Consider the following 26,107-nt stretch of genomic DNA (forward strand, 5'->3'; position numbering starts at 1 on the left):
ATCATTCTATTTTAAGCTTTCTTGTTTGTGCAGAATACTTGTTGCTTTCCTAGATCAAAACAAATCAAAGGTACAACCTCGTCTTCCAAGGAATGCTAGGTTGGATCGCATCAGGAACACTAAGTTAGCACATGATACGGGATGGGTAAACAAAAGCATAAAGAAGGAAATAAAAGCAAAATTAATAGACATAATGCTTCAGAATATACATACCCGACATACTGCTGACAGCAACAACAGGTTGTAGGTTTGAAACTAATTCATTCACCTTGCCACCTGCATCGAACGATGAGGAATCAACAACCTTTGTTACAAGTGGGGACCCATCATCACAACAACCTGCACTACTACAATCAGAAGGCAAATTGGTTTCCTGCTTTGCAGCAGCTGAAGCACTCTCATCACATTTATGATCATCACTATGTTTGGTGGTGATGTACTTTTCACATACCCTCATGGGTTCAGCTGCCAAAGTAACATGAGAGCCTTTATCATCCTTAGAACCTTTACCATCTTCCACTGACAACAAAGATTTCTCAGACTTGCTGCTCAAGATTTTTTTTATCTGGGTAGCAACCACTTTCTAACAAGCCCTCAATAGCATCAGATGCTACCTTCACATATAAATTCACCTTAGACTCTAGACCCGTACAATTTACAGTATCAATATTGCTACCCTCATTTTCATGCACCTTGAGGGTATTATCAATAATTGGCATTGATGATGTGTCATGTAGCTTTCCTTCTGACAAGACAATGTCTTCAGACTTGCTAGTCTGCAGAGGCATTTCTACACCCACACCCTCACTGCATTCTTCCACCACATGGGGGTCAGAACTCCCTTTCAATATCTTATCAGAAGGCTCATCCATGTTAGTTGTGTTGTTTCCAATAGCATGTTCTTCCCTATATTGCATGTCCAAAGCTGAATACATCTCCACATGAGAGGTAACACTTGCAATTGTATCATCAATCAAGTTCCTACCACTAATGTTATGTTCAAGACTTAAACCTACATTTTCTCTCTCTAAACTGTCCACATTTTTATCAATGGTATCATTTTTCAAATGTGTGGAATGTTGATCATCTATCAAAACACTACTCGTACATGTTCTTTGCACAGAAGGGATTACAGTATCAACTTCTGACCCAGAAGCAAATTTATCTTCCTGTCCCCGGTTATCCAAAGGCTGATCAACCGAAGCTTCCGCTTAATTTATGATAATAACAATTTGTTTACCATCTTTAGACTCATCTGTTTCAGTCACACTCACAGGTATGCCAGTATTTCTGTTATTTGGATCTTCTAATGCCTCATGAACAGCTGGCTCTCTCTCATGGGTTTGAGAAGCATCTTCAACCAACTGATGGTCTCCTATACATTTGTTGGGAATCTCACCTATCTGTACAGCAGGTTGCATTTGTATGTCACCATCTTTTTGTTTCAAACTTGGGTTCATCTACTGCTTTATTATACGACAGTTCATCAGAGGCACCTGAATCCTTATTAATAGTTTGAGCAAGTATAGTTTTATCCTGCCCTAAGGATTTTAATAGCAATTCAACTGATTCTGAGGACGCTGCCTCAGACCAGAAATTGTTGTGACTAGAAACCAAACAAGGTTTTGCTGCAGTTGAACTAAATGCAATCCCAGTATTCACACGTGACTTTCAATGTCGAGAAAAACCTCAATTTCAACTAAACTATCAAATCTTAAATGCCCACGAAGATTGTCATCAAAATCAAATCTAGGTAGATCATATGGCCGCAACACGGGGAAATTTATTGTTTCCTTAGCCAGCTAAGTGGAGATTCTGGCTTTGGGAATCGTCATCATAATCCATGATTGTATCCCTACAACAGAAAAAGTTTAGAAGAAAACAAACTGTAGAATCAGATAAAGTGATCAGGCTTCTCGAGTTTAAAGAGTGTCCTGACATAGAATGAATTGCATAGGAAAGGTTGAACTTTACAACCTTTCTACAAACAGAACAATCCACAATACCCATCTAACTACTTCTAGTAGAGTTGAACAATAATGTATAGTTCAAAGAAGTTTAAGGTAGGGAAAAGAAGTTAAAATGTTAACATTGCATAGCCCAACCTCATCTCTTAGAGTTAATATGCCACACGATATCCAAAAGCAGAAATTGCGGTAATGAGTTCTTTTCACTAATTTATACTTCTTGTACATAATTGTCCATGTCTCCAACAAAAAAATCAACAGTACATTATCAGGTTAACACATATAGTTAAACCAAAGCATGGCAAGTGAAAAGCCACCTGTGGAGTTCTCAAGCCTACTACAGTGTACGAATAAATAATCTCGAGAATAAAAGTAAGCATTTATTTTTCTTCCTGAACTATCAGTCGGTTGCACTTAAATATTATTAATACAAGTATACCTCCACTAACTAATTTCAAACAAAGATCTAGCTCAAACCATTAATTAGCCAACTACAAATTGAATTAAATAAAGCCTCCATCTCAATCACATTAACTATTAGAAAAATATTAAGAATAGAAATAGAAAAGGAATTGACTGAGCAGACTTGAAAACTTAATAAAAGAATTCCCTTCCAAAATATTTAAGCGCAGAATCACAAAAATTAAGTTACAAGCCTAAAGCAACAATATACCTCACAACTTCAAGAAGATGGATAACTGTTTCCAAGTTCTCTAGTTAAACAAGAACAACGAAATGCCTAACTAGAATTTGTTTATCAAAAACAAAGTAGGAATGGGAACACTCACCAGAGCAAGTAAGTCTAAAGACGCTACCTCCCTCCATTCGGTTGCAAAATCGTACTGTCATCTACTGCAGCACAAAACTCCAGTTCAAAACAATACCACTTCAACCACACCATAACAACAAGAACAGCAGCAACAAGAAGGAGCCGGAGTGAGCAAATAGAAAAATTAACTAAAAACTGAGACTTACCGGAATCTTGATTGTCTACCTGGTTGAGTTCGGTTTCCCGTTAAATTCAAGTAAAAAAGAAGTCAGTGAAAGAAATAGAAAAGGGGGAGATTTTTCCGATGAGTAATAAGGAGAGAGCTTCCGTGTCATGGCTGAGGCGCATGGTTTTCAGAACTAGATCAGTTAGCGAACCGATCATGTTATCAGTTTATTGGTTTAATCGGTTGAACTGGTTTGATCAATCGGAAGAACAAGACGATGTCATAATTATTTAAAATATTAAATAAAAATATCAAAAATATTTAATAAAAAATAATTTTGTATATCACAAGTCATATTCAAAACAAGTAATAACATATATAAGTTAAAAACCATAAAATCAAGTAAAACAAAATTATTCAAATTAACTACAACATAATATTTAAGGTAAAATATATTAAATAATAAATATAATTATATAACTATAATTAAAAAATAAATTTAGGGTTAAAAATCATTAAAAATAATATTATTTGGTTTAATTTTTAAAAAAAAACAATCTCACATGGTTATAAAACATAGAAGAGTATCCCAACTAACTTCTATAAATAATAGAGATAATTTGACATTCAAAATCATGGAACCTTTTGGTGAGCATAGAGTGAACTATTCTTTCACTTCAATCTAGCTCGAATTTTAGGCTTCAATCTAGCTTCTAAATTTTTTTTTAGTTCAAGTCTTTTCGAGTTCAAGTTTCAATATTATATTTCGAGTTCGAGTTGAACTTGATAATTTTTAGTTCGTGAGTTTAAGTCAAGCTCAGCAATACTCGAGTTCGACTTGGCTCGTTTAACAAACGACGTCGTTTGGTTTAATTTTCTTTTTTAAAAAAAATTTGATGATTTTTTCCGGTTTTCAGTCGGTCCGGTTTGAACGGTTCAATGGTTCTAGTCGGTTCACTAATAGTGGTTTAACCGATTTAATTTAAATCGGACTAGACAACGATTCTCGGTTAAACCGGTTGAACTGACCAATCCGATCCAATTTTCAAAACAATGCTGAGGCGAGAAAAAAAAAGGAAAATTAGGGTGAAGCGAGGGTTAGGGATTTGTATATCGGAAGAAATCGAGGGAAAAGGAAAATTAGGAGGTAAGAGAAATGCCAGGCTTTTGATGTTTGAGGAGGATACGGATCTAGTATAAAACGTATACTCAACCCAAGTAAAGGAGATCCATGAGGGACAATCTCGAAAGCAGGCCTTGTTGACACAGCTCAAAGCGAAGCGAACCCAATGATTTAGAGGTGCAGAGCAGCTCTATTTTGTAATCAAGAACTTTGATAATAAAAAAATTGTTACTTTTTAAGCTCCTGGATTTGAGTATAAAAAAATTATGGATATGAACACTTAATATTATTTAACGTAAATTATCTTTAAACAGATTTTATCTTGTATTTATATCATATTAATCAAAAATAAAAAGTCTAGGTCATGTATCTTCGTAACAATATGATGGTTTAATTTTATTGTAAGTTACTAATAGTTTTAAAATCATTGTAATTAAATTTTATCTGTTCCAAAGTTTTTAAATTTTATTTATTTAAGATCCTGTTAATCTTAAAATTAACATATTTAAGTCTTGACTTTTATTTTCTCTGATTTAATTATTTTTTAAGATCTTTTACTTATTGTTTTTTAAAACCATGTTCATTTTAAAATTAAACAACTCGTCCCGCACAATTGAATCCTGGCTCCGTCCTAAGAATTTGCATAGTACTTCTTGGCTAATACAAAACCACTAATGATGATATGGCCATTTGCATTGGACCATGTCAGCACCTAATGAGAACTTAAGGAGCCGACTCTAGAACTTAAATTAAAGATGATTACAGTACTGTCAATAAGTACATAACAAAGAAGTTTATAATCATACTTCACAGTCTACACCGAAATTCAAGGCTTATCACCGTCCGAGAGCAAAAAACGAAACAGACTCATAAGCTAAACTTGGCAGGCTCTGCAATGGTGTTAACTCCAGATGAAGCAGAATATATGTTAAATGATCTAAAGATTAGAATGTACAATGATTTTGACATGGATTTACATATCGAGACAAGATGATGGACACCTCCCTCGCACCCGTCGTTACGTTTCATCTCTCACTAGATATCGACAACCATAAGTTAATTCGTCTAGAGTCAAACTCACACCCACCATGGGTTCTCCATCAGGTCCTTCGAGAAAATGTACCTGAAACTTGAACTATAAGGCAACCAGTCAATGACCTGCCATGGTTTCTTCTTGGATTTTTCGTCCATACATTTCTTTATTGAATTGTAGATCTTTTTGTCTACGCTTTCGAGAACCCAGTTCACGAGATCATCGGAGCCGATGGAGGCTTCTTTTGCGAACCTTTCAACAACTCTGGGTAGAAATACTTTGTTTGTCTTCTTAACAACTACATTTTCTTGGAGAAATTCTCTTGTTGCAGCTTTTAACTCTTCTTTAACATTTGATGCTGTGTAAACTTTTAGCTACAAAGGGTAAGATGAGCAGAGAACAGATTAAATACTTATTTATATATCGAGGTGGCATGTTATTGAGATGAAAATAACTAGACAAGTTTGAGAATCATGAACAATCATACTGCAATACAATCAATGCAAGAGAGAAGCAGAAATTACCACGGGATCAGAAAATGCACCAGTACAGAGAGCAAAGCAGGCGAGTGGTTGGGAATATGAAAGGCCAAATTTTGAACTGATAATTTGCCTTTCTTCACCAGATTTTTTCCTCAAAGCTGTGGAGAGGATGCTCTCTAGCCACTGGTAAAAACAGATAACAACATATTAGCAAGATTATGAAACATCAAACAATCTCTATATTTGTACTTTTAGATGCCGAAAGTTATACCCGTCCGGTTCGAGGTGTATGGAAGCAAAATATCGACTGCTCTATGGCATTTGCACTAATGACATGGCCACCGATGTTGTATGAAGCCTGCACTATACAGAAAAACATGTCAATTTTATCTGCTAATCAATCATAGTGAAAGAATGCCGAAGATGCATCGCATCTTGTTAACAGCAATTGTTTAGAGAAATCGATATAAAGCATCTTCCAGAAATCAGCATCACTATAAAAAAAATGTGGCCAATGAAAATTTTGAACTGCCTAATATGGTTGACACACTTTCTTAAGATCTTGTTAAATGCTTAATGCACCTACATTCCAATATTATTTCCTAAATTGTCTTTGATTTAGATAAAGTAAAGGACTACCTTGTGAAACAAGGCTAACCGTCTCAAAGAACCTTGGGGAATTCCATATGCTAAATATGCCTGCACGAGGAAAATTTGAGAGTTTATGATAGTAAAAAGAAAGAGACAATCAAGGAGCTAGTAAATAAATTTAAGCTTACATGCATGACAAGCGCATTGCAGACATTGATCCAGAATGCAATTTGGGCATCATATTCCATCTGACTCACTGTCACTTTTTCTAGTTGTTCCACTAGAGATCTGAAATTAACAAATTAATGCACAAGAAATAAAGAGAGCAGAAGTTTGCCTTTGCTTAGGGAAGAGTTTCCAACAAGATTTATGCTGCAAAGTGTACCTTAATTTCCTTAAAACACAGTATTTATACATACTCCATATAATTAACCAACCTGTAGTTACTAATGGCATAAGATGCTCGAGAAAATTGGTTCCTATCAGTTGATATCCAAGATATTTCAACATTGGATGTGCAAGAGAAGTCCCGGTCTTCTCCAACGTAACCTTTGGGAAGTAGAACCTTAGTTGATGACCTTGACAATAAAAGCGATGAATTTTTCTTAGAATTCGAAGATGTTGCACTATGGAGTCCGAAATATACTGCTGCCATACATCTGACCATCTCCTCCGACAGCTTGCTTGGACATTGGTCAGATGATCTTTCAGAGTCTGCAGCACCGAGGTTTTTTCAATACCTTGAACCTTTTCATGAGCCTGGAAATGCAAGGAATAAGAAAGTCTGGACAACAAACATGAATGACATTATATGACAGATAAGCCATATGATGCACACGTTATAAAAAATCCCTTGATATGTTAGAGTGAGCTTCAAAATGAACAAAACAAGAATTAACGACAAACATTTGTAAAAACGTAAAAAAATGATTACCCTATTTTTACCTTAACTAGGTATGAAGATGTCTTGTCCAATAGAATACTTTTTCCACAAAACTGTGAAACATCTATACTTCTAAAGAGTCTTTTCCCAGAGTCATTTGTGGAAACTAGAGCTTGCCAAGGTCTCAGAGGGAACTTTTTTGAAGAACAAAATGCACTTGAAATAATACTCGTGTGTTTCCTTGATGTATGCTTCATATGTGCAGGAGAAGCCTTGCCTGAGCTCTGCTCAGACGGTTGCCGACTAACACAATTGTCAAACATATCCCTGTAGAGAGAGAGTACATGTTGCTCACAGTTTGCAACCTCTTCCTCGAGTAACTCGATCTCCGCAATCAATTCCTTTGTCTGAAATTAACTCGTTGTCAAGTTATTTTCTAGCAGGGTTCCTTTTACATAACTCACATATGGATATCATATACATTGGCAGAACAATGGTTTCCAGCAGAATATGAGAAGATTAGAAATATTTTTATTGATTTATCTTTTCAATCTGATACATTACAAAATCTGTGTGCCTTATTGGTAGCTGTGTCTTTGTCTACAAAGCATACATGTTTACATTGCCAGTCAAACAATGTTGGACTTTCTCGTTTGATTAAATAAATACTGGAGGAGAAACCATCAGAATATTTGCAGAGAATCGATTTTAATGTTACCTGTGTGGCATAATGCCTGTGCCCTGGAGATAACGTGCTTGAAGCCCTCCCCATTGCTCTCTCGAGCATAAGTCGCATAGTTTTTTCTTGTTGCAAACGTAATTGCAGCAGTTCTATCTGAAAATGGGAATGTTATGACCCTAGGAGATTAGAGAAGAAAATTAGACGAAGAATTGAGTGAATTAAGATTAAGGAGAGAAAAGAAGAGATTCAAGAAGCTTAGAATTCATTTAATCAAAGCATGCCTTCTCCTCCTCTAGTACATGGTTTATATAATTACAGTGTACCCATAGTTACCCTACAGCTGGCAGTCCTTGTTGTACTGAGTATAACCACCTGCACAACTAAGCAAGATGTTTCATATCCTTAGTCCGATTCTTACTCTGATTCTTATCTCCAATTCCCTAACCCTTTCTTTGATTTCCCCAATTCTCTTACTCCGATTCTTATCTCTTCTCCTCTGATCGTGACAATACCCTCCCCACGAAATGATCCTTGTCCCCAAGGATCAAAATCTGAGAATTGTGCTGGAAGTATAATATAATTTACCACAGTGACGTTTTCCAGTCCTAATTTCATCCACTGCATCTGATTGTGCTCCTGCTCCCTACGTTTGTCGAGCATTATAGAACCATAGAACCTTACTGCCAGCTTTAATCCCTTTCGAAGAGCAAGTGAGGTTTGATGGTAAGATTGGAATTTCAAGTAAACTCGGCCCCTGACCTTCAAATTTCTATAAATTTCCACTTTGCTTTGTCCCTTAAAAGATTTGGCAGTATTCAGAATTCTTCTTTCAAAGCCATAAATTCCCAGAATTCGCAATATGGTAAGCTTAAAATCTCCAAATTCCTGACCATCATTATCAGATAGGAGTTTAGACATAATAGTTGGAAGATGAACATATCCTATCATTCCCTCAATAATCGTTGTGAAGTATGCTCTCTCTAGATTTTGCACCCAACGTGGTGTGTCGAAAAGCGACCAGGTCATACGAACTTCTTTGAGCTTGTTGGTGAGAGATTTGAGCCTTGATCTATTTAATGCGAATTCAACCACCCTTTCTTCTAAGGTGGTAGGTAATATAGATGTTAGAAGTGAAGCTGACAAACCAGCTGCTCCGAGTCCACCGAAAGTTCCCAAGAACGCTCCGCGAATTTCACGCTCAAATAGTTTGGAAGCAGCATTGGCACTGAAGTTCTCTATCACTCTCAAGCTGAATCGATTTATTTTCTCAGCAGTTCATAGGTCTCCAAGGCATAATGTTTGTCTGAGAAGGTAACAGATGGCCATCTTTTCTCAAACGATTCCTTGTATAGATTTCCTTCACGTGCATTATTCGACTGCAACCATGCTGCATAGTCTCCAAACAAGTTTCATGCATCAGTAAGTGCAGGACCAAATATATCATTTTGAACCCTTGAAGTGGCTGGTAGTGAGGAGGTGGATGATTCCCCCTTGAGTAAAACTGAGGCGGCAATATCAAGATTTGATAACTGTAAGGTAGATTCTACGATCTCCAGAATCCGTGATTTCGTAGCATCAATCATTGATAGAGTTCGTATTCTCCAAAAGATGCTTTCACCTTCCATCTTTATTACATACTCTTTCATGCTATTAACAATTTCATTTGCATAAGTCAAGTCCTGCTCTACAGACTCGCAGTCTTTTCTATTAAGAGTCTCACGAGCATAAAGTATTCGCTCGGCAATTTCAATTGGTGTTCCAAGTTTGAGCTTCATTCTCTCCATTCCTCTCCTAATTGATCCATCTAAAAAACTATACAAGAAGTCTTCAAGCTGGTAAAAGCTACTGGTTCTCCAGTTTGAATCAGTGACTACTAGTTCCCTTAATTTTTTTCTGGCACCAGAAGTAGCGGAAAACTTTTCTTCAAGAACAGATCGTGCAGCCACTGGAAATAACGTCACATCTTCTGTGTTTAGCAACTTTTGTGTATTCTCTTTGATGAATGAAATTGCTTATTCTAGCTCTTGCACATTCTGATAAAAATCAGCCTTGTTCAACACAAACACAACTTTCTTCTTCCATTGCTGAGTATAACGAAGAAAGGTAACCTCACTCTCTGTTAGAGGGAAATCTGCAGATATAACAAAAAAAAAAGCAAATCGGCACGAGGCACAAATTCCTCTGGAAGGTGTTGTTGTCTTTGAAGAATCACATTTGTCCCTGGTGTATCGACAATATTCATCTGGCAGAATGTTGTGACAGCCAATGTAGCCTTATAGTAAGAAGCAGCAGCAACCATGATCTATTCCATATATATGTTCCCCAGGTTGGTAAGATCTTGGGAATGATTAGGTTGCAAATTGAGACAGTGCTGATAAAAGCATGCATCGATAGTTTTCTGAACCAACCCTGTTTCAGAGTCCGTCATCAATTCTTTCCCATTTTTGGCTTCCACGTCTACATCTCCAATATTCCTCAATTGATAATGGTCTACCCTCCATCCCGTATCATAATAAGGGGCGATTATCTTTCTTAGTGCATCTGTAATCTTCATTTGATTTTGAAGTTGATGTCCATGTTCAAAATTTAACTCAACCCTCATAACAACCTTGTCATCTTCCGTGGTTTGTTTCTGCTGCAACCGTGAATCAACCTTCATGGAACCGGTGATGGATGGGAATACCACATGATCTACTCTTGCTGACATTTTATCAAACACTTGCGAAACATCATATGTTTCGTCTATTGGCACTGGTAATATTTTTTAGGAGTAAAGAAGAAGGGTTTAGATTCACCAAGTGAAAGCTGACCCATTTTTTTCTCTCCATGATTTTGCTCAGTTTTTGGGCTTAGTGGTTCTTGGTCATCTCTCCTTCCTGTCAAGTTCCTTAGAATCTGCTCCAAACAACCCTTATTCATTGCAATCCTTATCTCCAGGTATTGATCTTGCTTAACTAGCTTTGATAAGTCTTCAATCTGCTGTTGAATCGCAAAAAAACCAGAGTATGCAGCCATTGCTTTGCCAAGAGTTGTGGCTCTGATACTAATTGTTATGACCCTAGGAGATTAGAGAAGAAAATTAGACAAAGATTTGAGAGAATTAAGATTAATGAGAGAAAAGAAGAGATTCAAGAAGCTTATAATTCATTCAATCAAAGCATGCCTTCTCCTCCTCTAGTACATGGTTTATATAATTACAGTGTACCCATAGTTGCCCTACAGCTGGCAATCCTTGTTGTACTGAGTTTAACCACCTGCACAATTAAGCAAGATGTTTCTTATCCTTAGTGGGCTGTAAAACGTGTTAGGTCCATGTCCAGTCCCAATTTCAAATCCCTAACCCTTTCTCTGATTTGCCCAATTCTCTTGCTCCGATTCTTATCTCGTCTCCTCTGATCGCGACAGGGAAAACCATGGTGATGCTATTGTTGAAATTTATTCAGAAAAAGGATATATTATACAACTATTCAGCAATAGAGGCCATTGATCCATTGTTTAGGTGCACCTGTCAAGTTTCTCATAGAATACATATAGGGTCATTACACATTTATTGTCCAACTGAGTAGAATTAAGGATTTCAAAACATATAATTTCAGACATTCGATCAAACCCTTAAGGATTTTCAATTGGCTTTCTTAGATGTATGCCTTTCAGTCATCTTCATGAAGGAAAGTTGTGGGAATTGAAAATCTAAGTTAATATACATTGGTTCATCTCTGCCACATTAAATGTAAATGTCCCTATCTTTACAGAACTAACATTTAGCAAATAAAAGCATCTACCTTCAAGGCTTACATCTTTCTCCAAAGAGGCTCGCTGGTTCAACGGTGTATTCTTATTGCTATAAGCAAAGCTGTCATGAAGAGGACTTCGAGTCCTGTAAGCTCTCGTTGACAACAGAGATGCCTCCACCTTTCACATTGGAATAACAATAAAATGGTAAATAAAAAACGAAGAAGTATTCATAATTCTCATTCAACACTGCAAAACATGGCTATATACATGTAATTGTAATCACTTGAAAAGCTTGAAGCCAAAAAGATAACTGAGATGGCTGACAGTTTGACATTGTTTAGAAAATGTATCCTCACATGTAGTTCATTCTGCCCTTTCTTCGTACGATGCAAAACTCCGTCTCTTGAACCATCGATATTTCTGTCCGATGAACTGAAAGAAAAACAAGAATAGTTATTGGAACAGTCCGAATGAGATTTAACAGATTACAATCAGCTTACAGATCTCATTATTCATCACTTATGGCTAAAGTTCATCAAACTAATCCTATATAACTAACGGTTACAAGAATTACTACTTGCGAAAGCAGTCATTATCCATCACTTCAAAATCAAAGCAAGAAAAATGAAGCTAGCAGCTTAGACATTATGCATTCATGGGGGCCAGATCTGACATAAACTCCATTAAGCCTAAGCCAGGACCATTGACCAATATTGCACCGTAGCCAAACTTCCAAGATCCCAAATCTTTCACTTGCAATTCAAGTAAAGGCAATGCCAGAGAAAATTGAGAAAAAGAAGCGAACACCAGTTAAGTACAAAGAAAAATAAACCCTCAAAACTCCAGAAAAATTGACATGGTTAAAGAACTCCTATAAACTTGATTCTCTGTTGATTATTAGCCAACAAGTTGACAAAACAACGTAAGAAACTAGTAAGAATGTGAAGGTCACCTCTTAGAACGCCTATGCTGAGCCTGAATATGTGGATTCGGTGACCAAGAAGAATCTTCACCCTCTTTCTTTCTTCCTCCTGCTGTTGCAGCTCCTTCTTCCTGATCTAAATGGAAACCACCCATTTCTTGTTATCTCTGCAGCTCTATACACTATTCAAACTTTCACGTTCTTTAACTCTAGTCTATATCATAAAATAATGATTTACTATTATTTGTTAAAAGACACTCAAACGTGACAAGGAAAAATATACACCCGATAAAGATTATATGATGAATTTGTAATAAAAGTGGCCAAACTCAAGAGTTATAGCTCACCAAAATGGGGTTTTGCGAACAGAAGTAATTGAATTCAAAGAAAACATAAATGTTCAAATCCAAGAATGTGAAGTAAATAAGGCAAAAACTTTCCCTCTCCGATGGGGCCAGATAGTTGCCTGCTTTAGATGATCACCTTCAGAGTTGTTGAGTGCATTCAATGTGAGGAGTTATTTCACCTTGTCTTTTTTTCCCTGTCTTGGAATTTCGAGTATGAGAAATTTTTCAAATTAGTGTGGCTTCTAAAGCATGTCGCTAGTCTACTCTCCATTAATCTTCCACTCACTAACTATCTTTACTCGCCTGCACACTGTCGCCTGTTAAATCGGTCAGGAAAATAAGGTTAAAAACCACAAAAAAACAGTCAACAGGAAATTAGTAGTGATTCTGACAAATTTTACACTAGGGATGGGTTCATGGTCATTGCATAACATTGAGATTTTACGTCAAGAGTGCGCACTTAGAAAGATGTATTAAAATTCTAAGAGTTATAAAACTAGATTATTGATAAAAAAAAATATAAAAGGAAATATTAACTTTATACAAGGATTTGAACATTTTAGAAGATAGATCGATCCCTGATTCGTATATTGTAAAGATTTATAATTTGTAGCTTTAGCCTTTAGCAGATGGTTTGTATGAATGTTTGAGTTTAGACCTCAAATGAAAATTGGTCATAGATGGAGAAATCGACAAATAAATTTCAGTTTGGTAAATATTTCTCATGTGTATGAGTATGAAGTATAATTGGAATTTACAAATGGAAGAAAAACTTTCTTACCTGAACTTTGAATGGGCAGTGGACAGAACACATCTCCCAAATTGCCCGTCTATTGTCACATAATGCTCGACGTGGATGGTGAATGTACCCAATTTATATTGCATGATGAATACTCGTGACAGCAGCAAGAAGTAGTTGAAAAGTCGCAAGGAATTAGGTACTGACCTTTTCAAGTCCATTACCACTCCTTTTTTAACGAATTAATTTGAGAGTAAGTTAAATATTTAGTCACCCAATTATCAATTCGGTTCTCTTTTGATCACCAATTTTTTTTTTAAATTATCACTAAAGTTACGTTTTAGTTTTACTTTGATCATTCATCGTTAAAAAATTAACAAAATCATTCTCATGACATTTTTATTTTTAATGATGATGTGAAATTATCTTATAGTAACACTTCAGTATTACCATTAATCTTTTAACAATGGTGATCAAAATGAAAGAAAATCGTAATATTAGGGATGATTTTGAAAAATTAGCTGACTAACCAAAACGAAATTAAAATGATAGTTAAATGACTAAATAAAAAATTTACACTATTTTTTATGACAAATTAAGATGACTGTTTCAATATTCACCTATCACAAATTTCTTAAATTTTTTAGGGATGTTTAATGAGTTAAGCAGCTCGTGAGTTGCTCGAATTCAACTCGATTAAAACTTGGTCAATACTCAATTTAGGTTGACTCGACTTGAACTCAAACTCAACTCAAGACCTTAACGAGTTGAGTCAAGTAAGGTCCTACTCAACTCGATAAATTCACGACTCGATAAGATCGCGAGAAGTTTGTTAATTTTTTAAATAATTTTTTAGTACACACTTTAAAAATTATTATATAAAAAAAAGAAAGTCTATATGCATAGATTTTTTCGTATGGATTTATTTGCAGGGATTACTGCCCAAGTACAAACGCGCATATGATATTAATGATATTAATGTCTGCATATGAATACTGTTCAACTCTGTATTTATATATTTATTTATACATGCATTACACTTTATCTATATTTTTAATTTTCTGACTGCCGGAGGTCTTCCACGGAAGCTACTATCAACCTGACGTTGGGGGCAACCTACTACCCTACCTCCCCTTTACCCCATTGCATATGGGAATTGGGTTTTGTTGTTGTTGTTGTTGACTAGTCGATAATAAAAAAAGATGTTAAATTATTAATTAATAATTACTATTGAATTACTAATCTATTAATTTTCTAATAAACAATAAGAAAAATATTTAATTATTTATTATTAATTTACTATACCTAAAAATCAAACACTAATTATTGTATCTAAAAAATTTGGTGAGCTTAATGGGAAACAAGTCGGGCAATAATTATTTTAATGAGTCAAGTAAAATTTTAATGAGTTTAACGAACAACTAGTCAAATCAAGTAATCGATTTTTTTAATGAGCACAAATCTAAAACCACTCAATAACCGATCGACTCGCTCGATAATAACCCCTTAAAATTATGTTGAATCCAAATTATATTATTCAATAAATAAATTTTTTTATTCAAATTTGGTATAAATTCATATGATTAATAATGATTTGATCACTAACATTATCTATTTATAATAAATTAATCACTCAACCACTAACAATTATTAATAGAAAATATTGATGTGACATGTTAGCCTAATTTTTTGACATCAATTAATCGTGTTAGACCATTTTAATTAGTCATTTTTTTCTTCCTCTTCTCACATATAAATTAAACAATGTTATTAAATTAAATTAACGTGTCAAATCACATTCTATTATAAATTAATTTATTTAAGTATTATTATTTTTAGATTAAGTTAAATTAACGTGTCAAATTTATATGCTATTAACGTGTCAAATCACTCGGTTGTTAATAGTTGAGTGATCAATTTATTTAAACCTTAGTGACTTTTTGTGTAGTTTACCCATAAATAATAATAACAGTTGAGAATATCCCGAACAGATCCAGATTTTCCAGATTAAGTATCCCCAAATCTTCTCATGTCTGTTAGTTCCTTTCATTTCATCGCCCGGTGACCCAAATCCTTAGCGATTCGAACCAGAAAGCCCCCAAAATAATGCCCGTAAGTCTCCTTCCTCGGTTCGATCCAGGTCTCGAAGTTCATAATGATTTTTTTTCCTAATTGCATATCAAATTGATGGTTAATGTTGGGTTCTGGTTGCGTTCGGTGCAGTTGAAAGCAATGATAGAGGTTGAACCACCGAGTCCATTAAGATATATCATCGGAGCAGCTGTCATGATGATCGGAGTCGTATTGCCCGTCGGGTACATGATGTTCCGTAACAAACGCGTCCCTTCCTCTTCCTCGTATTCCAAACAGACGTAGGTGTGCCTTTACTTATATGCTACATTTCCATTTCCTTTAACATGATTTTCATCTCCCCCTTAATTTGAATCGCGTGTTTTCAAATTAGATCTAGAGTTATTTGAGGTCGGTTCCATAACCTCTCAGTTAGTTTTTGAGATTTAATAAAATTTATTTACCGAATTTATACAAATTTGGACTTTGGTTGGAACGAAGAATATTTTGTTTACATGACAAACTCGTATTCATATTTGGTGTTGGCATTTCAGGAACAAATTTTTAATATAGAGATATTTGTTGAAGAGACATTTTTTCATGCAAAATTGGTATTTTAAATTTGAAGGACGATGAGGGAAGTATTGAAAGAAGGCCTTGAGTGACCTGCACATACAAAATATGTAAATGACTTGTAAAACCCTCAGTCCTATTTTGTGTTAGTTGTTTGGGTATTGATTGATGTTTAAAAAATGAAATGTGTTGTTTTCTTCAATTTATGGGTTTTTTTCTAGGTTACCAGTTTAACAGTTTAACACCATCATGTATCAATTCTATGATATTGTTTGTTTTGCTACTAATTTGAGTTTAAAGAAATCTGTTTTTTTCTTCATATGCTTATGGTTAGGTAAATATAGTCACTAGCATCTATCATGTAGCTTCGTTTACTTTTTGGTACATCTATAGGTTCTTCCTTTCATGCGGTGTGCGATGAAAATGTCATTTTGATAGGGTCTCTGTTGTGTGTTTCATGGACCGGAAAATGGCTTGCATCATGGTTGTTCTGTGGTTGAAGTGATGGGTGGACATGCTTAATTTTATCACTATTAGCATGATTTACCGGTTGGATTAACCAAACGAGAACATATATTTTGCACTACACATTAGCTTAGAGCTAGTGCTAAAGCTATCTGAAAGATCTTTTTTTTTCCATTTCTTTTTCTTGATGTTAAACTTATTTTTGATAAGATGCAATCATGAGAGATTGTTTGAATATTAAATTGACCATTATTTGGGACAATATGTTTCATGTAAAGAATAATAGCGAAGAACATTTGTATTTATATACTGGTTTATTAATAGGACATGGTAGCAACTTTTCCGTGGTTCATTTTACCTGAATCCTGTAGATTTACATGTCCAACTATTGACATTAGAACAACACGCCATGGCTGCACCACATTGCTTACATCAGCATTTACAAAAGGAAATAAAAACTTTAAATAATCTTCAAGCATGCAATGCACCACTTAGTGAGGAGGATGGTCTAGAAAAGCGAGGCATTGGCTAACTTTCTTAGTTGAGGAAGCAAGTTAATGACTCATTATTTTGCCTCTATGCTTGTCACCCGCACATATAGCACACTGTCGCCCTATGCTCCATAAATATAGTCCGGGAAACCATGTAAACTAGTAATTGTGACGTTAGGCCTTCAAATATACACCTGTTTCTAAAATATACCAGCAAACAAAACGGAAACAGCAAGGCCAAGGAACATAAATATGTGTTTTCCCATAGATTAAAAGCTCAATCATTCATTAACGGAAGTGATCATAGTTGCCTCCGTTGGGCGGGCGGCCTTATAAACTCCTTGATTCTGGACATTCACGACACAAACGTAGACTACCCTATGAGATATCGCACCATGGGACATTTTGGATTTCCTGCTAAGCATCGTCTAATACGATGTTCCTTGGTTTATTCGTACGAAGATGAGGTATCATAAAGAAAGATTCTTCAATCATATTCGTAAAAATGTTAAGAAATAACTGATAAAAAGAAATTCTAAAAAATTACAAGAAAACAAGAAAATTAAAATAATTAAAATAAAGGAAATTTAAACAAAACACTCTTGAAGTAAATTAAAAAAAAATACTTTTCGGGCTTCTCTTAAAATTTAGCGCTTATTTGCTTAATTGTTTAAGCATGATTCGGATAATGTATAAATTGTGCAGTTTAATCTGGAATCTCAACTACCGACCAAATTAGTTAATACTAACAATGGCAAAATTGGCTCAGTAGGCCAAGCAGGAAAAAGATAGCCTTATAGGCTAACCTCAAAATTATTTTGAGATCTACAATAAATTGTACAATAAATTATACATTATTGGGTAAACTCGTCACGTTCACATGACGAGTTTACTCAAAAATTATATTTTAATGGATCCAGACTCATGTCTGTAGGTCATGTGGGATTCAATATATTAATATATTTATTGAAACTTGTCATGCTCACGTGATGAGTTTTATTTAAATAATATTTTTTGTTATTTTTACTTTTTATTATATAATTATAATTTAAAAAAACTCATGGAACTCATCATGTGAACGTGACGAGTTCTATTTGATTTAAAAATTCACTAGCTGTTGAGTTTAGGGTTATAAATAAGGGTTTGGGGATTTAAGGTTTGTATTGTGATTTGTTAAGAAGAAAAGAATTTGTTTGAGGGAAAATTTTGTTTTCTTTGAAGTCTACCCGAGAAGAAATGGTATGCCTTGATGATGTCCATATTTCCTCCCTTGAACTCCATGTGGTAAAATCTTGTTCTTATATTTTTTAAAAGTTCAAATTATTAATTTTTTTGAAAATATTATTATTATTTTTAATTTATATTGTAGAAAAAATAATGTAACATTCATCAGCGAGGAATGAAAATTAATGATCCACATGAGCGGACTATTATATATCTACAACAATCCGGGTTGTATCCCGACACATTTCTTTGTGGTTTTAAGGTGAACCTGGACTGATTTTGGTGCTGATTGAACACAGAGGTCCGAAATGCATACATTTTATTTTTCGAGTGGTGAAGCGACGATTTGGAAGATGTCGCTTATCAACTTCGGTGTTCTGATAAATGGTGCGACACTAGTGAGACACAAAACTTACAACCAAGTCACGATTTGCGAACAAGTATTGCGAAAGAGGCCACCATCAGATGTCCTAGAAGGGTTGCAGATACGAATGACTTGGTTGGAGAGTGAATTTAAAGTGGATGAACACTTTACCAAGGATGAAGTTAGATTTGGAGCATGTCCATATTTTCTCCAATTGATTGGAGGGATATTGTTACTGGATAAATCTGATAATTTGATGCACACTCAGTATCTTCCGATATTGGAAAATTTGACTGAATATCGTAAATATAGTTAGGGTTCAACTATTTTAACATTTTTATACCGAGAACTTTACTAGGCTGCAATCGTTACAAGGGGCGAAAATTTTTATGTAGCGGATTGTCTAGTCTTACTACAATTTTGGGCATGGTATTATGTCTGTTTTTACGCCAATTGCAATAGATTCAGTTGAATTTCCTTTGGATTTAAGGTAATTTTTTAGCTTTATATGTTAGTAAAATTTTAAATTTATAAGTAAATTTTTTAAATTTGTATTTATTATATTGTTTAGATAGCGACATAGAATTATGGAGTCAAAAGTGATGGGTGCAACAAAATTAATGTGCGAACGAGGATAGATATCGTCGGTAGACATGCGGTATATATTCAAAAATATTAATAAATATTAAAAGAGAATTTATTTGTTATTTATACTAATAATTATAATTTAATTGATGTTTACAGTTTAATTAGATTCCATATTATGAGTCGGAGATCCAACAGTTACTATGAACATCATTTTTTGAAGGATCGGAGACGTGGTGTGTCATAATGCCTTTGCTTCATTTTGTGATTGTTGAGATCCATGTCGCTGACAGAGTGTTACGACCCCATCAGTCGATTCCAATGCAAATATTTGTCATGGACGATCTCCACAGAATTGATGCAAGTAGGAAGTATAAAGATAATTGACCGATGAAGCATGCTCGATGCATACAACAATGGAATGAACAACATCTATTTATGCTTATTCGTTCGAAGATTACAACTGATGATCTTGGTTTCACAATATCTCCTTATCTCCAAAATTATAAAGCAAATAAGAAACCATATTTATCAACATTAGAAGATAGGGCCAAATGAAACAAATCAAGGCAAAATATGCAAAGCCTATATAATCATCATCAACAACATCTTCTTTTGCTTATCCTTTTGTCAAATATTTTTCATCTCAAACAAGTTATAGTTTTTATCCTTAATATCATGCTTCAATAGAGAACCAACCGAATTGGGTAAATGGTTCATGAGATGCAGTGCCACCCTCTCAACCATATTCGACAAAAGATACATGTGAATGGAATAATATTATATATGGTCAACGAGGAACTGATTTTGGTGAACAATTTGAGTCAATGATGACATCAAATACCTTAAATACTCCATCACTTTCACTCTAAGGTGGAATAAAAAATAGTGGAGCGATGTTCAGTACACTTGTTGAAGAAAAAACAAATGAAGAAGAAACAAAAGGAGATGAAGATGATGCTACGAAAATGTTATAGCAATCATGCAAGTGTACGCGTTACAAAATCAAGTAATAAATTTAAAACTACAAGAGTTTCAGATGTTGAACCTACATGGAGCATCTTGTTTTCATTAGAGTGGTAATAGTAAAAAGCATAAAAGAAATGAGAAAATATAGAAAAAGTAATGAAATCAATAACAAAGAACACCAGTTTATGCTACAGCATTCCAGAAGCAATTGGTCAACTATCGAATCAAAGGATATGATATTATGGCTTCCAAATTTTATGCAAACATGAAATACTTAATCTATGTGATTAACATTGATTAAATCCATTTGAACTAATTTAATAATTTTCATTAATTAAAGAATCAAACCATTAACAACATTAATCTATGGCTGCACACTTTTCAGTGTACCTATGATACTTTGCAACACGACAACTTGAAAATATACATAGCATGGTAACATTGTAACAACTAACAGACGCTTATCAGGGAATTCATCTGGAACTACCAAAATGATGCCATCTTCGTTGCTAGACTCTAACCTAGACAAGTGATCAACCACTTGATTTTCAGATCCCTTCTTATCAATATCGAATTCCTAGAGTAAAAACACCCACTGAATTAAACGAGGTTTTGTCTCATTCTTAGAAAACAAATGCTTTAGTGTTGAGTGATCATTATAAACAATCTCTTTTGTACCCACCAAGTAGAAATAAAATTTATCAAAAAAGACCACCACAACAAACAACCCATTTTCAGTTATGGTGTAATTGATATGAGCTTCATTCAGTGTCCTACTTGCATAATTATAGCATGAAATATTTTATATTTTTGTTGCCCTAACATTACTCCTATAACAAAATCGCTAGCATCACATATTAATTTAAATGGAAATGTCTAATATGGTGCTGTAATAACAGGTGCATTTACCAATTTTTTTCTTGATTGTATGAAAAGATTGAAACATTTCATCATCATTAACAAACTTCATGTTTTGCTCCAACAATGAGCACAATGGCTTAGCAATATGAAAGTATTCTTTAATAAACCTTCTATAAAAACCAACATGACCAATAATGCTTCGAACTGCCTTCACATTAGTAGGTAGTGGCAATTTCTCAATAACTTTTACTTTTTCTTTACCCACTTCATTGCCATGGCTTGAAATTTGATGCCCTAGCACTATGCCTTTTGTGACCATAAAATGACATTTTTCTCAATTCAAAACAAAATTGGTCTCCTCACATCTTATCAAAACTGCAGCCAAATTGCTGAAACACTTTTCGAAGTCTTGCCCAAAGATTGAAAAATCATCCATAAAAACTTCAAGATAATCATCAATCATATCGGAGAAAATGACCATCATACAATATTGAAATGTCGTTGGAGCATTACACAACCCAATGGCATTCTATGAAAAGTAAATGTGCCATACGGACTTGTAAAAGTTATTTTCTCCTGATCTTTCAAAGCTATAGCAATTTGGTTGCAACCACTATATCCATCCAAAAAAAAAGAATTACCCGCAAATCGGTCTAGCATTTGGTCTATAAACAACAATGGGAAGTGGTCTTTCATCGTTGCTTTGTTGAGCTTCCTATAGTCCATACATATCCTCCAACCAGTAGTTATCCTTGTCAACGCTAATTTATTTTTATCATTTGTTACCACAATGATGTCGCCCTTTTTGGAACGCATTGCACAGGACTGACCGAATTGCTGTTCGAAATCGGGTATATGATCCCAACATCCAACCATTTTATAATATCCTTTTTAACTACTTCTTTTATGATCGGATTTAATCTTCACTGGAGTTCAATTGAGCTACTGTTCGGATTCTCCAAAAGAATTTTATTCATGAAAAATGTTGGACTAATGCCTTTTATATCAGGAATGCCCTATGCATCAAGCATAGAATCATATTTAAGTGATCAATTCTATGCCTTTTATATTGGGCGGGTTGTAGCAGAGTAGAAAACTTTTGAATAAGTTAGCCCAAGATTCCATTGATCCAGAAGGGACTCCACTAAGCCAAGCTCTTGCTCGGTCACGTAGAGAGTAGGGGAACTGTTTAAGCTTCAGCACATCTTCATTAACTCATTGTTGCCTGAACTAATTGCACACTTCAAGGAAAGAACGAACATGCTGTCTAGCATCCTCATTAGGCGAGCCACCAAATTGACCGATGGAGTTTAACATGTTGAGCATCACCAGTTTAAGTTCAAAATGGGTTGCCTGTATTTCAGGTGCCATGATTCCAAGGTTGAGATCATCAAGAATCATATTTAATTGATCTCTTATTGCTCGTGGTCTTGCAATATTTATGGGAAGATTATTCGATGCGACATCAGGATCTGCCTGATCTTCCATATTATTGTCAGCTTGATACTGTAGTCGATTCATGTAATCCCTGGCACGATAATTACATCACGCTTGTCAGAATGATTGTTCGATCTCAGGTTCGAATGGTTCACAAGCATATCTCAGGGTCATGCAACGACAAAAACCTTCAAAAGAAAATAAGAAAATAAACAATTTAAACTAAATAGAGAAAATGTGACAAGAAAATAAAATTTTGCCATGGCAGAAATTAACAAAATTCCTCCAGTTTCCAATCCCCAACAACAACGCCAAAAACTTGATCACTTGTTAATTTATATGCTAAGGTAAGCAAATATGTGCAAGTATACACAATCGATGCAAGTAATATAGTAGTAAGTAGAGTTGTCGTCTCCTTAGGGACTGGTGGGAATTATTGATGTTTTGCTATAGCTAGAACTAGATGTCATGAGTTAGTCCTAAAATTCTTGTCGAAGCATAAAACAATTAGTATAAGAGGATATAAACAAATGGAAAAGTAATGTCTTAGGCAAGAAATATTTTGAAGTATGGTGTGCTGAAAGTTTGGTCGAGGCAAGGTAAATTTGCAAGAGTAAACAAATAAAAAGTGTAAAGGCAAATAAAAGTGTTGAGTTCAATATATTCAGAAAACCCTCACACAATCAGATTTTTTTATGGAGTACTTAGGTTGGTTTTGCTATGACGAGAAGTTATTCTATGTCTAGAATGACTTAGTGTGCTATTTTTAGCTTGCCCAACAAGATTACTGGAGTATTCAAGAACGGTTGCTACAATACTACTCGGCGTGAACTACAACCCTTGGTTTGTCAAACTTTTGTTGTGGCAATACCCCTTAGTGTAAATTGCAGTCGTTGCATATCCTACTCAAGTAGTTACCCCTTTTAGTCGAATAAAACCCTCTCCTTATCTCTAAGGTAGATTAGAACCTCATCATCTCGAATCAGTCCCGTTGTTCACATATATCTTCCATAACTTTCTCGATATTATGCATCTACTCCTAGAGGAATGAAAATATATCAAAAGTTCTTACAATGTCTAGGAATGTTTTATCAAGGCACCAGTCAATCTCTCAAAAGCTCTTACAGTGTTACGGCAAAATATTAAAACAAGGAACAAAACAATATTAAACATAAGCAAACTTCTTCATTCAATAACATTCAAATAATGTTTCATCAAAACAATAAACAACACCAAGTAAAGCAGTTCATGGTGTGAAAAATATCATCCAAAAGTTAAACATTCAATACAAGCCCTTTAAGCGAATTAAAAATTGAAAAAAAAGGAAGAAACACTCCTAAACAGAGCTCTATCATAACATTCTGACCACCACCACACTTGCTCCAGCGGCAAGCCTCTCTCGAGGGTCTGACCACTGCTCCAATAAAGCCCAGCTATGGAGGGCACCAAGGACGGTCGAGTGGGCAAATGGTGAAAAATAAGGTGCTTCAGTCCTTTACTCCAAGCCTAGGGTGAATCCTCTCCTTTATTGTCTCTCTTTTGGACGACTATAATGAGGTATTTATAGTGGGAATTTCTAGGGTTTTGTGTCCTTAGAAATTCCCTAAATACCCTCATTGATTTACCCATTTTACAAATGGCATAGCGACTGGAAGTGGCCAATTTCCTTGATGAGGGCGTGATTGCACGTGAGGATGAACTGGGCAAATGACGTCAACATTAGTTGAGCCACGTCAGATTTGTAAGATAAATCTTGCTTCGGCAAAAAAATATGTTCCTCAATGTCATCTTCTTATGTTCCTCTAACCCTGGGAAATAGTTTTGTCTCGGTAAATAAATTCTCCCTTAGTTATTTCCTGCATCAACACAGCCAACAAAGACCTTCCTCCTCAATAACATCAATTAAGCCAAATAAATCTTGCCTAGGCAAAACTCAGCCACTACATGTAAATATGACCTAAATGCAACTAAAATGCTGCGACAACAACTTTTAGACACACAATAACTTAAGTAAAAAGATATAAAACATAGTCTTTTTACGGAGTTATCAGCTTCCTCATTCTTCTTATTCAGTTCTTCAACTGGGTCCTCAATATAAAATCCACTTCTTGTGGTAATGGCCTTGCAATGCTCCTTACCATTTTGCTTAGGATTCTCAGTTTTTCGCTAGGTAGCGATCCTGACAATTGACTATTTAAAGCATTAGTCGTTTGCCCCATCTGATTCTCCATAGCCCTTTGTCGACACTAGTTTTCGTCCGAGTGGCGTTTATTATATACTTTATTAAATAATAATTATATTATATATAATTATATTATATAGCTCGAAGGCCCATTTACAAGTTTGGAGGCTCGATTGATAATTTGGAGAGCCCAGTTACAAAGGCACACAGACCCATTTACAAATAAATTCAGGCCCGATTATAACCAAGCCTAAAACTCGATTCAGACCTAACCCAGAACCATCCAGGCCCAACAGATCCAGCAGGCCCAAAGAACATGAGTCCAACAGCTAAGGTTTCCAGTATGTTTCTCCAACCGTCGCTCCATTACTGTTCGATCCAGCTGCAGATCAACGCACCAGATTACTTCATATGATTCCAGAAACCCTAGGGTATCATCACTCTAGGGTCTATTCTAGCCACCGCCTCCATCGCTCCAACCAGGCATTGCCACGAAAGTCACCTCCTTTCTAGATCTCACGAGAGCACTCTAGAAGGTTCCAGAAGGTGAATGAGGACCGCACAACACAACACTCTATGGTGAGTCACCACCGTAGGACCGATGACTCACCGGATCTCCTCATCATTACAGATGATTTTCCGGGGCTATATAAAACCCAGCCTTGCAAGCAAACAACACATCAAGAAAGAAAATTGAAACAAAAGCAACGAAAGCCTAGAGCAACCAAGCACTGAAAATAGAAGAGAAAGAGAATGAGCATACCTTGTCGTGTCGTGGGAGCCCGAAAGAGTTGTCGGAAAACATTTTGTTCGAAGGTACTCTTTTAGATCTAGGAAGCTTTATTGGGTTTTAGCAAAAGGGGAGACCAGATTCGAGTTGAGAGAACAACGACGAGGATTTTGGTGTAATTTTATATTTTCCAGCCACCGTTACTGGTGGTGGTCACTCTCCGATGGAGGAAGTTTAGAGAGGGAATATAGAATTATTTCTCTCATATTTAGAGAGAGAAGAAAAATGAGAGAAATGGTGAGAAATGCCCTTAAAGGGCCGGTTGGGGTATATTTATACCCTCCCAAAACTATGTCATTTTGGGGAGGGGATGCAGTGTAATTTTAATAGGGGTAAATCATACCCGTGGTCCTTGTAATGTTGTAAGATTTGCAATTTGGTCTCTCAATTAGGTTTTCATGTATTTCAATTTGGCATTTAAATTTTGTATTATTTATATTTTAGTCCTTGACCGTATGTTTATATTTAGGATAAAATTATGCATTTAGTCCTTATTATTTTCAATTATTTACATTTTAATCCCGCATTAATATATTTGATTAATATATGTAGTTTATAATATATGTAGTTTATAATATTTTGAATTATAGACTATAGTTTTATTATTTAACCACTATATTTTATAATTTAATTTTAATAATTAATATTATTATAGGA

At 35.1% G+C, this 26,107-nt stretch overlaps 3 protein-coding genes and 1 pseudogene across 3 annotated transcripts; 1 reads left to right on the forward strand and 3 right to left on the reverse strand.

The window, feature by feature from the left end:
• Positions 1–233: 233 nt before the first annotated feature.
• LOC120114291 lies at positions 234–20,725 on the reverse strand. Its single transcript, XM_039135252.1, has 3 exons — positions 20,719–20,725; positions 5,027–5,030; positions 234–1,204 (listed from the first exon to the last, which is right to left on the reverse strand). Exon 3 carries the CDS (start codon positions 933–935, stop codon positions 537–539), a length of 399 nt encoding a protein of 132 aa, XP_038991183.1. The 5' UTR covers positions 936–1,204; positions 5,027–5,030; positions 20,719–20,725; the 3' UTR covers positions 234–536.
• On the reverse strand, positions 5,071–12,783 carry LOC120114290 (annotated as a pseudogene).
• LOC120114292 (probable transmembrane GTPase FZO-like, chloroplastic) lies at positions 8,965–9,871 on the reverse strand. The gene has a single exon (XM_039135253.1). It carries the CDS (start codon positions 9,478–9,480, stop codon positions 9,106–9,108), a length of 375 nt encoding a protein of 124 aa, XP_038991184.1. The 5' UTR covers positions 9,481–9,871; the 3' UTR covers positions 8,965–9,105.
• LOC120114293 lies at positions 15,425–16,189 on the forward strand. The gene is made up of 3 exons (XM_039135254.1): positions 15,425–15,551; positions 15,663–15,815; positions 16,064–16,189. The coding sequence occupies exons 1-2, from the start codon at positions 15,546–15,548 to the stop codon at positions 15,813–15,815; spliced, it is 159 nt and encodes a 52-aa protein (XP_038991185.1). The 5' UTR covers positions 15,425–15,545; the 3' UTR covers positions 16,064–16,189.
• Positions 20,726–26,107: the final 5,382 nt, after the last annotated feature.

The sequence above is a fragment of the Hibiscus syriacus genome, unplaced genomic scaffold (assembly GCF_006381635.1).
Source record: "Hibiscus syriacus cultivar Baekdansim isolate YM2019G1 unplaced genomic scaffold, ASM638163v2 tig00110221_pilon, whole genome shotgun sequence".
NCBI lineage: Eukaryota > Viridiplantae > Streptophyta > Magnoliopsida > Malvales > Malvaceae > Hibiscus > Hibiscus syriacus.